Source organism: Anoplopoma fimbria, chromosome 12 (genome assembly GCF_027596085.1).
Source record: "Anoplopoma fimbria isolate UVic2021 breed Golden Eagle Sablefish chromosome 12, Afim_UVic_2022, whole genome shotgun sequence".
Lineage (NCBI taxonomy): Eukaryota > Metazoa > Chordata > Actinopteri > Perciformes > Anoplopomatidae > Anoplopoma > Anoplopoma fimbria.
The window spans coordinates 8,115,265-8,126,898 of record NC_072460.1 but is presented as its reverse complement, the minus strand read 5'-3'; the positions used below and the strand labels follow the sequence as shown (position 1 = coordinate 8,126,898).

Below are 11,634 nucleotides of genomic sequence, written 5' to 3'. Positions count from 1 at the left end.
CATCATGTCTGGTTTCACTTCTGTTTTCTACCATATCTGTGTTTCATTAGTTGATAAGTCTCTAGTCTAAGGGTTTTCTGCTTCTTGCTGGTTTCTACGTGCTAGCTTGCTCCTTGTGTTTAGTTTCCCTCAGTGTTAAGTTTTCTTAGCTTTTAGGATTGTCTCCTATTACCTGTCTGTAAGTCGCTTACCCCATTAAGTCATTGTACTCTAGCTGCTGCCTCCTGCATCTGGGTCTAAACCAGCTACCTGAGATCGTGACACTGGTAGAAGATTCCAGGTCCTGAACCTCGTATAAACATTCATTTCTGTCTATGTCAACACAGCGGAAGTAGGATGTTGACAATGGGTGTTGTGCGTGTGGCTCCATTCTCAGAAATTGCTTATAAGCAAACTGCTGTAGATAAAGTTACCATTGTGCTTCGTGGAGGAACAGGTAAACGTGAGTATGACCATACCTAGAGCCCTGCAGTGTTTAAGATAAGATAAGATAAGATAAGATAATCCTTTATTAGTCCCGCAGCGGGGAAATTTGCAGACTTACAACAGCGTAGCGTAAAGTGCACACAAGAGACATAGTAGAAGAAGACAAGCTAAAAATAAAAAATAAAATAAAACAAGTATTATAAATAAGCAATAAAAAAAAAAACAGTAGAAAAAACAACAATAACTGAAATATTATATTTACAGACAGAGAAAAAAACAACAACTATTTTAACTATTTTTAACTATTTTAACTATTATTGCACAGTGTAATGTGTAATGTATTGCACAGGTTTTTATTGTCATGTTATTATTGTCATGTGGTCATGTGGTCTGCTGGGAGCAGAGTTAGGACTTAGGACTTTCTTCATGCATCCACTTTGATTGTGAACTAAAATTTTATTACACCCATAAAATGCTTTAACCTGTGCTCTCACAAAGTCCAGTCCATGATGGTTGACTGCAGAACACGCTTATGTTATTAGAGCGTATGTACATTGAGTGCTCTTGGAAAAGACACTCATCATTGTATTTTCTGATTGTAAAGGGAAACATTTTCCTAGGGTACGGTAAATGTGTTGCACTAATGGAATTATTTCCCCAGTGTGTGCTACAGTATATCAACAGAGAAAGCTGATCTCTCCTGATGTGGAGCTGTACCAGGAAACAGAGATTCCACTATGTTACGCAAGGTCTCTTAGTTTTATTCAGTCTGATAAATAAATCAAGACTGTCAATCGGGGAAATATTCCTACACCTAAACAGAAACATTTATTTATTTATTCTGAATCCAAACTGGAAAGTAACAAGATAAAACTCACCAAACATGTCTTGGTTAGTCTTTCCACTGTTCCAACAACCGGCAACTCTGGGTGGTCAAAATAAATACTTAATTCACAGAGTAAGATGTGAAAATATGATGGCTCTACACGCTGTTTAGTCAGCGAGGGACAACTAATGAAGCTCTAGAGTAAGTTCAGTCAGGATGACAACACTGGTAAGCTTAGTTTAGTAGTTTATTTCACAGCGACACAGTTACATCGTTAGCCTATCCTCTTGCTGCTGTCTCTTTTTAAATATGATCCTCTCTCTACCTTCAGAATGTTCATGCTGCTGCTACGCGCCCCTCCGCCTCCCCATCTCCACCCAATCTTTGCAGATTCATCAGCTTCATCAGCTTCATCAACTCATCATTCTATCAGCCTCCTCAGCCACCACCACCAGTGTCTGGACTCCACAGGGGGGGGATTTATCTTGCTGCTGCTCAGGGCAGACACCCCTCGATAACAAATCTCCCTGTAGAGTCCAAGCAATTATCTTTTCCTCATCTGACTTGTCTCTCCTGATTTAAATATTTATTTTTTTACTGTTGATTTGCACCACAACCCACAATGCCTTCAATCCGGTTAGGCTAGTTGACAACGTTGTTCAGTAGACTCAGACTCCTCCCACTGCTCCATAGTTATCTAGTAGTTAGATTTCCTCCTTTACACGTCAGTGTCTGTCAGTGTTCAGATGTGAATGATTAGGTACTTTCGTTGCATGCATCAAAGCTAAAAAGAATACTTTAAAAAACGTATTTTATTTGTTACGTACAATACATGCGACATCCTCTGTCCCGGAACAGTCACATCGGCACAGGAAAAACTCAGGAAAAAGAAACCTATGAAGAGCGACAGAGGAGGGATCCTTCTCCCAGGATGGACAGAATGCAATAGATGTCATGTGTACAAAATGAACAGCATAACAGAGATACAACACATTCAATGTATATGACATTCACAGGAAGTAGTTGTTACAGTAGCATTTGGAGCCATAAAGAGGTACAAGCCAAACACTAAGAGGAGTGAAGTTATGGGTGGATACAGGCATTGTAAAAAGGGTAGAAATCACAAAAAGCTTTGTCATGCTTTTTACAATGACCAAATGTTGACCTGTCATGAGTCATGAGTCATGAGTAACAATCAGACATGCTAAAATAAGTCGAAACTGAGGCTGCAGGTTTTTGTAATCCATTAAGAATGAAATGAATGTCACTGGTCTTGATGTTCGTCTCTGTGTGTCTGCTTGGAGGAGGAGGAGGGTGCTTCTTGGCTCGCTGCCAGGGCAGCACCATTCTGCTGTTCATCCCTGTTGGTCTGAAAGGATAGATAGAGACTAGAAGATAAGCCTTTATTGTTCTAAAGAGAGGAAATGCAGGTGTTGCAGCAGCACAAGGACTTAATAAATACAGATAAATAGGGAAGTAAAAAAAACAAGAAGTATATACAGCTAGTATAAGAATAGAAGTCAAATAGAAATACAAGAGCAATTAAAGACTAAATGAAACTAGAAAAATCTAGGTTTGCCTGTGAAAACAGTATTGGCTTTTGAAAAAGATCTTGTAAAAAGACAAGGCAAGACCAACATGTTTGTCCGCTCTGAAATGACATTTTGAGGCAGGTCAATGAACGTTTCTACCGGCCTCTCAATGTTTTGTTTTCTGAAATCTACGGCCTCTCAATGTTTTGTTTCTGCAATTATCTTTTCCTCATCACTTCTGATTTAAATAAATGATTTGCACCACAACCCACAATGCCTTCAAGAATGCTTTAGAAGACTCCTCCCACTGCTCCATAGTTACACTGAGCCAGATGTGAATGATTGGTACCAGATCAAAGTAAAAAGAATACTTTAAAAAACATATTTTATTTGGAATATATCAAGGAACCTTAATCAATGACTAGAATTTTTAACTTAAAAACAATACTTCTAAGTAAGGAAAACCTATCTATGGCATTATGGCAGGTGACCCGGTAGTTTTACCTGCCACAGCCAACATTTACTCTGTATTTAGCAGGTGCTAATTTCCTTCCCTAGCAGAAACTAACCTGCATAGTGGGGCCGCCAACATCCTGCAGCCCGTCTGTGTTTTTGCTGCCAGAGTGCTGTGGGTCAAAGCCCCAGGACTTCAGCCTGTTGAGGCCCTGTGCAGAGCGGCTTGTAGGGTTGATGCGGCGCGCTGGAATACGAGCAGGGAGATCCCAGGTCCCCTTAAAGTCTGGCCATGCCTTGCCCCTCTTCACACACACACACACACACACACACACACACACACACACACACACACACACACACACACACACACACACACACACACACACACACAGGAATGGAGTCAAACATAGATTCACAATGACAGCAGTTTTTAATTAAGAGGGGAGAATATGTTTGATATATTTCTAACCTTTATCACTCCTGGGAGCAGATGTCCTCTATTATCAGCAATGAAGGTGGTGTGACCCTCCTGTTCAGTGGGTCTCTACACACACACACACACACACACACACACACACACACACACACACACACACACACACACACACACACACACACACACACACATTTTCAGATGGCAATATGAACTACAAGCAGTATAGCTAATACAACAGCACAGCACTGATCCGATGTCTACTAGGCTACCTCTTTGAAGTGCTTGGGTTCACACCAGTTCTGCAGCCTCTGCGACTTGAAGGCTCCGTCATACTGAGGAGGAGAACACCAGCTACGTCAGAGTAAAACAGCTCTGTCATGTTCTTAACGTGCATGTCTTAGAACGCACAAATGTTACCTGGTTTGCTGAATACATGGACATGTCCACATCTGTCTAGCATCCGCGTCAGCTTTTGTTGACTCGTCGCATAGCAACGCGATCCTTTCCTGACTTGTCCTAGGGTACATCCCAGTGTCATATGGTACATCCCAGTGTCATATGGTACATCCCAGTGTCATAGGGTACATGCCAGTGTCATAGGGTACATGAAACTACAGTGTCCCAGTGGGTACATCCCAGTGTCATAGGGTACATGCCAGTGTCATAGGGTACATCCCAGTGTCATAGGGTACATCCCAGTGTCATAGGGTACATCCCAGTGTCATAGGGTACATCCCAGTGTCATAGGGTACATGCCAAGTTTCTTAAATTGCCTCCTCGATTCCCTCACTTGCGTCCTTTCCTTGCGTCTTAGTCCCGCCCACCAGGGATGCATGGAGAGACGCAAGGAAACCAGGGGAGAGAGGAAACGAGGAAATGTGTTTTAAGAGACATGAGACGTCCTTTCCTCTGAAGCGTCACGTGAAGCGACGTCTGTTTCTGATCAGCTGCTGATCAGCTGTCAGTCGGCTTTAACAGCTGGAGAGACTTTTGATTTTATGTCTGCACACATGATCACTGTATTAATATTGATAATGAAACAAAGTAATCATCAGTGCAATAATAGTTAAAATAGTTTTTCTGTCTGTAAATATAATATTTCAGTTATTGTTGATTTTCTACTGTTTTTTATTGCTTATTTATAATACTTTTTTTATTTTTTATTTTCACTTTTTACTTTTATCTTGTCTTTCTTCTACTATGTCTCTTGTGTGCACTTTATTCTACGCTGCTGTAAGCCTGCACATTTCCCCGCTGCGGGACTAATAAAGGATTATCTTATCTTATCTTATCTTATCTTATCACTGTACTAATATTAATAAAGTAATCATCAAAGTATTAATCATCACTGTACTAATATTAATAATGTACTAATATTAATAAAACAAAGTAATCATCACTGTATTAATATAATAATGAAACAAAGTAATCATCAGCCTGTTATATTAAATCATCACTGTCCTGTGTATTTATACAAAGTGTATCTTAGTAATTTATACTGAAAAACAAAGTAATCATCACTGCATTAGTATTTATACTGTGTCCTGTGTATTTATACTGTGTTCTGAGTATTTATACTGTGTTCTTAGTAGTTTATACTGTGTCCTGTGTATTTATACTGTGTTCTTAGTATTTATACTGTGTCCTGTGTATTTTCTGTGTTCTGTGTATTTATACTGTGTTCTTAGTATTTATACTGTGTCCTGTGTATTTATACTGTGTTCTCAGTATTTATACTGTGTTCTTAGTATTTTTTAATGTGTTCTGTGTCCTGCTCATAAGCGCAGGACCGATTTCTACCAGCGAAATGCGTTTGTCTTATTTATTCATTATTAACATCTGTATGTTTGAAATTCGGATTGTGATGTCATTATTAAATAATCCAGAATATGATTATGGTTTTTCCTGGAGAAACATGATCATTGGAATTAATTTATTGGAGCCATAACCAATGTTTCAGATTTTTTTCCTCAGTGGTTAATTGTGAATTACTGAAATAATGTCAATCCAACAGGATGACACCAGTCAAAAGGAATTATTATGGCCTTTATTTTTCATTTTTATGAATGAATTAAATGAAGATAAACTATGAAGGAACACATATGGAATTATGTGGTAAACAAACAAATGCTCAACAAACCAGAATATGTTTTATATTTTAGATTCTTCAATGTTGAATGAGAAGGTGTGTCCAAAAAGTGTTTCTGCTGACAAACAGACAGACTCTCCAACTCTTTAAACTTTGATTTCTCTCTGACTTTTCAATCTGTTTATTCTGTTATCTGTAATCACTCTGTTGTTTAAAACTCCAGTGATGATGATCTATATCAGATCTGTACGATCGGCTGCAGCGTCCAATCAAATAACTTAATATTAATTGAACTTTATTCACATGAAGTATTCAAAATGTTACCTGCATCTCGTGAGTTAAATGGGGAAAATACAAATAAATTGTGTGAAACGTCTTAATTCTTTCATTTGAGGGTTGCTGGAAAGATAAGTGAATATTATCTGACTGACTGATATGTATGTGTTCACGATGTTTCTGACCACATCCATATTAAAAAAACAAATAGCTTATCTGTAAAAGTCATACATTTAGTCATACAATTAATAATATTTTTTTGGCACCTTATAACATTTTGAGATTAGCTATTTGAAGCTACTTCAAATAGCTAATCTCAAAATGTTATAAGGTGCCAAAAAAATATTATTAATTATTAATAATTCCAGACAATGACTAACTAATGCCTATGTACGCTTTTCAAATGCCAATATTCTCATGTATTTCGCTTCCTGCCCCCTGTCCTTAAATGATACTTTTACTTTGGAAGATAACCGGAAGTATATGTGGTACGTTAACTAAAAGGACCGACTCTCCAAACGAAAGAATATCGTGTTTAAATATTTTAAATTTGTGTACGAACAACTTCAATTTCAACGTGTTTTTTTTTGCGTGTTACACAAAATAACCCTTTTATCCTCTTGTTAAATAAATTGCATTATTTTTTGGAACATTGACCGGAAGTACAACTTTTTTTCTTCCGGATAAGTTACTGCTTCGGAAGTATGGTTACATATGCAAGCAACACATTAGACCGAAGCTAGCGAAGACGTCCGGCAAATAGGAACGAACACCGAGCCTGTCGTAGCGGAACTTTACAGCACTAGTGGGGGACTCAACAAGACGGTCCGTTACTATACAACGTCCTGCTGACGGCACATGAGCCATGGAGGGTCCGTCCTCTCGCTTATTGGCCCCCCGGGACGGCCCGTCGTGGCTGGCGGGCAGGAGAGACTCCATCGGGGATGCAGAGTCAGACCGAGACATAAAGACACACTTTCGCGTCTGTCGCTTCATCATGGAGACAGGTAAGGGGCTGTGTGTCAACAGTTCATTTCCTTCAGTGTATTCAAAGTGTGCCATGGAAGCCAGGAAAAGAAAAGTAATGCATAATAACAATAAAAAAATCCTGGTGAAATTCTGAGTTACTATTCTTTCTTATTACAATTTTTATCTGATTCTTTTTCTTGTCCAGTTGGATATAGAGAGAACACAGAATTAATCGATTTAATATAACTATGCTTGCTTTTCTTAATTATTGTTCAATCCCCCACACATCTTATCCACCAAACAGTATGCATTCAGTTTAGCTTTTGCCTTTACACTTTTGATTGTTAACAACTACGTTTTTTTTTTTTTTTATGGAGAAACATGATAATTCAAAGCAAGTTAAAAATTGACACTTGGAGCCATAACCATACTGGTGTGCTGCCCAGATTTTTTTTCCTCAGTGATTTCAATTATATATTGTGAATTAAGCTGAAATGAAATGTCAATTCTGTTTGATTATCAGGATATATACAGTACCAGTCAAAAGTTTGGACACACCTTCTCATTCAATGGTTTTTCTTTATTTTTATTTTGTAGATTAATATTGAAGACATCCAAACTATGAAGGAACACATATGGAATTGTGTGGTAAACAAACAAATGCTCAACAAACCAGAATATGTTTTATATTTTAGATTCTTCAAAGTAGTTGAATGAGAAGGTGTGTCCAAACTTTTGACTGGTACTGTATATATATATAAAAAAAATTCAAAGGTGATTAAACTTTGATTTAGAATTGAGTTCACCTCTAACCAGTTGGCCTGCCCGTCCCCGTCCCCGTCCTTCCCGTCTCAGGAGTGAAGCTGAGGATGCGCTCAGTGCCCGTAGCCACCGCCTGCGTGTTGTACCACCGCTTCTTTGAACGTGTCAGCGTGCACGCTTATGAACCCTACCTGGTGGCCATGAGCTGTGTGTACCTGGCCGGCAAAGTGGAGGAGCAGCACACCAGGACCCGTGACATCATCAACGTAAGCCACAGGTAAGATGCTTGGGCGAAGAGCGGACACTACCTGCAGTGAGCACGGCTCTATGTGGCCACATTTAAATCTTACTGCTGGGAGCAAAAACACTCAGCAAACTGTCTGCTGTTTTGATCAAAGTAAATAACTTAACCTTATTCACATGGAAACACAGTTAGTCACCTTTTTAAATATCGAATGTTACTCGAGCTGAAGGTTCTGCCTTGACTTTCTGAACTCACTGGTGAGTGCATTTCAATAAACTAACTACATTGATTTGTGTGCTGAATACTTACAATACACAATTATTTGATCACTTGTTTGGTCTGTAAAATGTCAGAAAATAGTGAACAAGACTAGATGGAAACCATAGAAATGTCTTCTATATCTATGGTGGGAATTCTATATGTGTGTAGACAATTTGCTAAATTGTGGTCAAAGATGTCATTTTCAATTCTCCAAAGGCCAAGTTGACATATTCAAATAGCCTGTCTTATTTTACCAACAGTCCAAAATCCGAATACATTCCGCTTGCAGTCACAGAATACAAAGGTAGCAGCAAATATTCACATTTAAAAAGCTTGAGCCGGCTGATTTTTTTGACCATTTTTTATTTCTTTCCAACATCTAATCAGTCAGTTTTCAGCTTTAGTTTGATTTCACATGATCAACAATGTTCTTGTCAGTAAACCAGGACCATAAAGTGTTAGGGTTACACAGCGAGACATTTAAACATGTTGGACTCTTGGAACTTGTGATGGACACATTGTGAGAAATGTGATTAATGATGTGATTAATTTATCAATGGTGTGTCTAATTGCTAAATGAATAATTGCTAAATGAACCAATAATGAAAACCATCTTAAACCTGCTTTACACCTCTTATTAAACTAGACAATGTTTGCATGTATTTGATGCCAAACTCATGATAAGTATCAAATGATCAGCATCATCATCAGATATGTCCGTTTTTATTTAGCTGGCAACAAGTCAAATTTGACCAATAAATGAAAAGAGCGATACTTTTAAAAATTGAATTAAAAAAAGTTTCACTCTTTTAAAGTATTCATCTCGAATGCTCTCCGCCTCACTCCCTCCTCCTATTCCTCCCTCACAGGTTCTTCAACAGTGGCAGTGCTCCTCTAGAATGTGACAAGGAGTTCTGGGATTTGAGGGACAGCGTGGTGCAGTGCGAGCTCCTCATCCTCCGACAGCTTAACTTCCAAGTCTCCTTTGAACACCCTCACAAGGTAGGCGTGTGTGCGTGTGTGTGTGTCATGTACTCCTGTCTCCCCCTATTTGCCGTTGAACCTCCGTTTCTGTAAGTGTTACTGTCGATATCGTCATGGTGGTCCAAATGTGTTTGTGTGTGCTGTTGCTGTACGGTCTGGGTCAAAGGATTGTTTTCAAATAATAATTGGAAATGCTGTATCACTTTTCTTGTGTGATCTGATATTCTTAAACTTTTATTATTTTTTCATTTTATTTAGAAATTGTAAGTCACTAAGGCACAAGGTTTCTAGTGCAAGTGACAGAAAAGCCAATCAAAATTAATTTGCTGACCCCCTTGCACACAATCAATTTGTGCATATGCTACAGTTATGTTTTGTGTTTTCTCACCAGTATTTACTCCACTACCTGTTGTCCGTGAAGTCACTTGTGAACCGCCACGCTTGGTCTCGAACCCCCATCGCTGAGACTTCATGGGCTTTGCTTAGAGACTGTTACCACGGAGCCATGTGCATCCGCCACATACCACAACACATCGCCATAGCAACGCTGCACCTGGCTCTAAACAGCTACGGAGTGGAGCTGCCTGTCGGGGAGAAGGACTGGTGGCAGGTGTGTGTGCCCTGTTAAGTGTTCATGATTATTATGTGTGTGTGTGCGACAGAGACTGTGTATATAGGTGGATTTATTAAGATTGTATAAAATGTGACATTAGCAGGTTTGTGTGGCGGTAGTTTCAACTGGGAGATGTGTTCAAACAACGTTCCACAAGCTCTTATAAACTCACAAAATGCAAAGAAAGTAAAAAAAAATGGTACACTTATTCTCTTTAGTTACATACAACCATACACTTTCTGAATTTAGGTTTCTCTCTTACACTGAATTACAGCAGGCTTAATTGCCTTGTTAACTCATTGTAAAACACACTTCAAAGTCGATAGCAACAGAATGAAACTCACCAAAGCCGCCTTGGTTGGTATTTCCACTGTTCCAACAATCACCAGCTGTGGTTTGATTTAACCTATAGGCATTATTTAAAGTGTTATATTTCCTATTTTGTAGCATCACAACCGAGGAATTAAAATGGATATTTACTTGGATTTTATGTAATGGACCTTCAAAAAAGGTAGTAAGTAAAATCACAAAAATATCTAAATACGAATAGTGGTGTGTGCATATGTATTCACCCCCGTTTGCTATGAAACCCCAAATATATGATACACAATATACAATACAATACGTAATATTCAAGTGTCATGTGATCTGATGGTCACAAGATCGAACAGAGCACCATTAAATCCGTTATTATAAACTGGAAAGAATATGGCACCACAACACACCTGCCAAGAGAGGACCAATACTCACAGCAGGCAAGGAGGACATTAATCAGAGAGGCAACAAAGAAAGCTCCACAGCAGGCTTTATTTTACTAGTCTGATTTTGGATAGGGTTAGGCACCAAAACTATGTGATTGGATTTCGGAGAAAAGATCTAGGAGGGTTAAAATAACTGCATTAATCCAATTAGTTATCTAGGGGGCTGTGCCTTTTAATAGACCCTCCACACAACCCACAGCTGGCTGTAGACATGCAAGAATCCGTGTTTCACTGACTGCAGTAAAAACTCCACTTGAGACATATATTTTGACTGCACTGTACGCGTGTTTTTAAAGAATGCTCCTGAACCTGAACGGTATCGGCATTTCACACATCTATTAATCAGAAAACGCCTTTGTTTGCCCTTTTGAAGTCCACTGTTTGAGGAAAGCCAGGTGTGGAACTGAAGCCTGTGTTTCCTTTGCATAGGTGCTGTGTGTGGACGTGACCAAAGCACACATCGACGCTGTGGTCTCTGACCTTCTTCAACTCTACGACATGGAGGCCAAGTGTGTCTGAGGGACACGCCTACGAGGCGTACACACTGGAGACGCATGAGAGTTGTTGTGTCTGTATGAGCAGCATGGGTCATTTCGCCCGTGGGTGTGTCGTTCCCTGCATGTCTGGGTTCAGGTGCAATCGTGTATTTGTGTGTTAGAGAGGAACACTCTGTTTTGCCCCAGTTAGTCTGTGAGCTGTGACAAAAACACACCCGCACCAACCGCTTCCTGCCACCGTGGGGAGACATATCACATATCAGCATACTGATGTGCTCTGGAGTTTATCATCAGCACCAGGTTGTTCAAACACACCCAAAAATGCATGGGAATGATGACCGCATCAGTGCCATTACCCCAACACATTTCGGCATTAGGATACTGCTAGACCAGCCATTCTCAAACACTGGGTTGGGACCCACAGGTGGGTCACATGCACAAAGCAAAGTTGACATTTCATGAATTAGTGAAAAAGCAGTTTGTAGTTTTATGCGGAGGACCA

At 39.4% G+C, this 11,634-nt stretch overlaps 2 protein-coding genes across 2 annotated transcripts; one reads left to right on the top strand and one right to left on the bottom strand.

Annotated features, from left to right (window-relative positions):
* Positions 1 to 2,344: 2,344 nt before the first annotated feature.
* On the bottom strand, positions 2,345 to 4,143 carry cfap126 (cilia and flagella associated protein 126). The gene is made up of 5 exons (XM_054609979.1): positions 4,094 to 4,143; positions 3,946 to 4,008; positions 3,710 to 3,784; positions 3,354 to 3,542; positions 2,345 to 2,621 (listed from the first exon to the last, which is right to left on the bottom strand). Exons 1-5 carry the CDS (start codon positions 4,115 to 4,117, stop codon positions 2,517 to 2,519), a joined length of 456 nt encoding a protein of 151 aa, XP_054465954.1. The 5' UTR covers positions 4,118 to 4,143; the 3' UTR covers positions 2,345 to 2,516.
* A 2,448-nt stretch (positions 4,144 to 6,591) lies between these two features.
* ccnq (cyclin Q) lies at positions 6,592 to 11,432 on the top strand. Its single transcript, XM_054609706.1, has 5 exons — positions 6,592 to 7,048; positions 7,866 to 8,049; positions 9,147 to 9,279; positions 9,653 to 9,871; positions 11,065 to 11,432. Exons 1-5 carry the CDS (start codon positions 6,907 to 6,909, stop codon positions 11,152 to 11,154), a joined length of 768 nt encoding a protein of 255 aa, XP_054465681.1. The 5' UTR covers positions 6,592 to 6,906; the 3' UTR covers positions 11,155 to 11,432.
* The last annotated feature ends 202 nt before the right edge of the window (positions 11,433 to 11,634 follow it).

What these genes read in the sequence shown, in the direction of transcription:
- cfap126 (XM_054609979.1), bottom strand. Translation starts at nt 4,117, where the DNA reads ATGTCCATGTATTCAGCAAACCAG. An exon ending in AACCCAAGCACTTCAAAGAG is followed by an intron (nt 3,785 to 3,945) that starts GTAGCCTAGTAG and finishes GTGTGTGTGTAG; the next exon opens with AGACCCACTGAACAGGAGGG. An exon ending in TTGGCGGCCCCACTATGCAG is followed by an intron (nt 2,622 to 3,353) that starts GTTAGTTTCTGC and finishes CTATCCTTTCAG; the next exon opens with ACCAACAGGGATGAACAGCA.
- ccnq (XM_054609706.1), top strand. Translation starts at nt 6,907, where the DNA reads ATGGAGGGTCCGTCCTCTCGCTTATTGGCCCCCCGGGACGGCCCGTCG. An exon ending in TCGCTTCATCATGGAGACAG is followed by an intron (nt 7,049 to 7,865) that starts GTAAGGGGCTGT and finishes TTCCCGTCTCAG; the next exon opens with GAGTGAAGCTGAGGATGCGC. An exon ending in ATCATCAACGTAAGCCACAG is followed by an intron (nt 8,050 to 9,146) that starts GTAAGATGCTTG and finishes CCTCCCTCACAG; the next exon opens with GTTCTTCAACAGTGGCAGTG.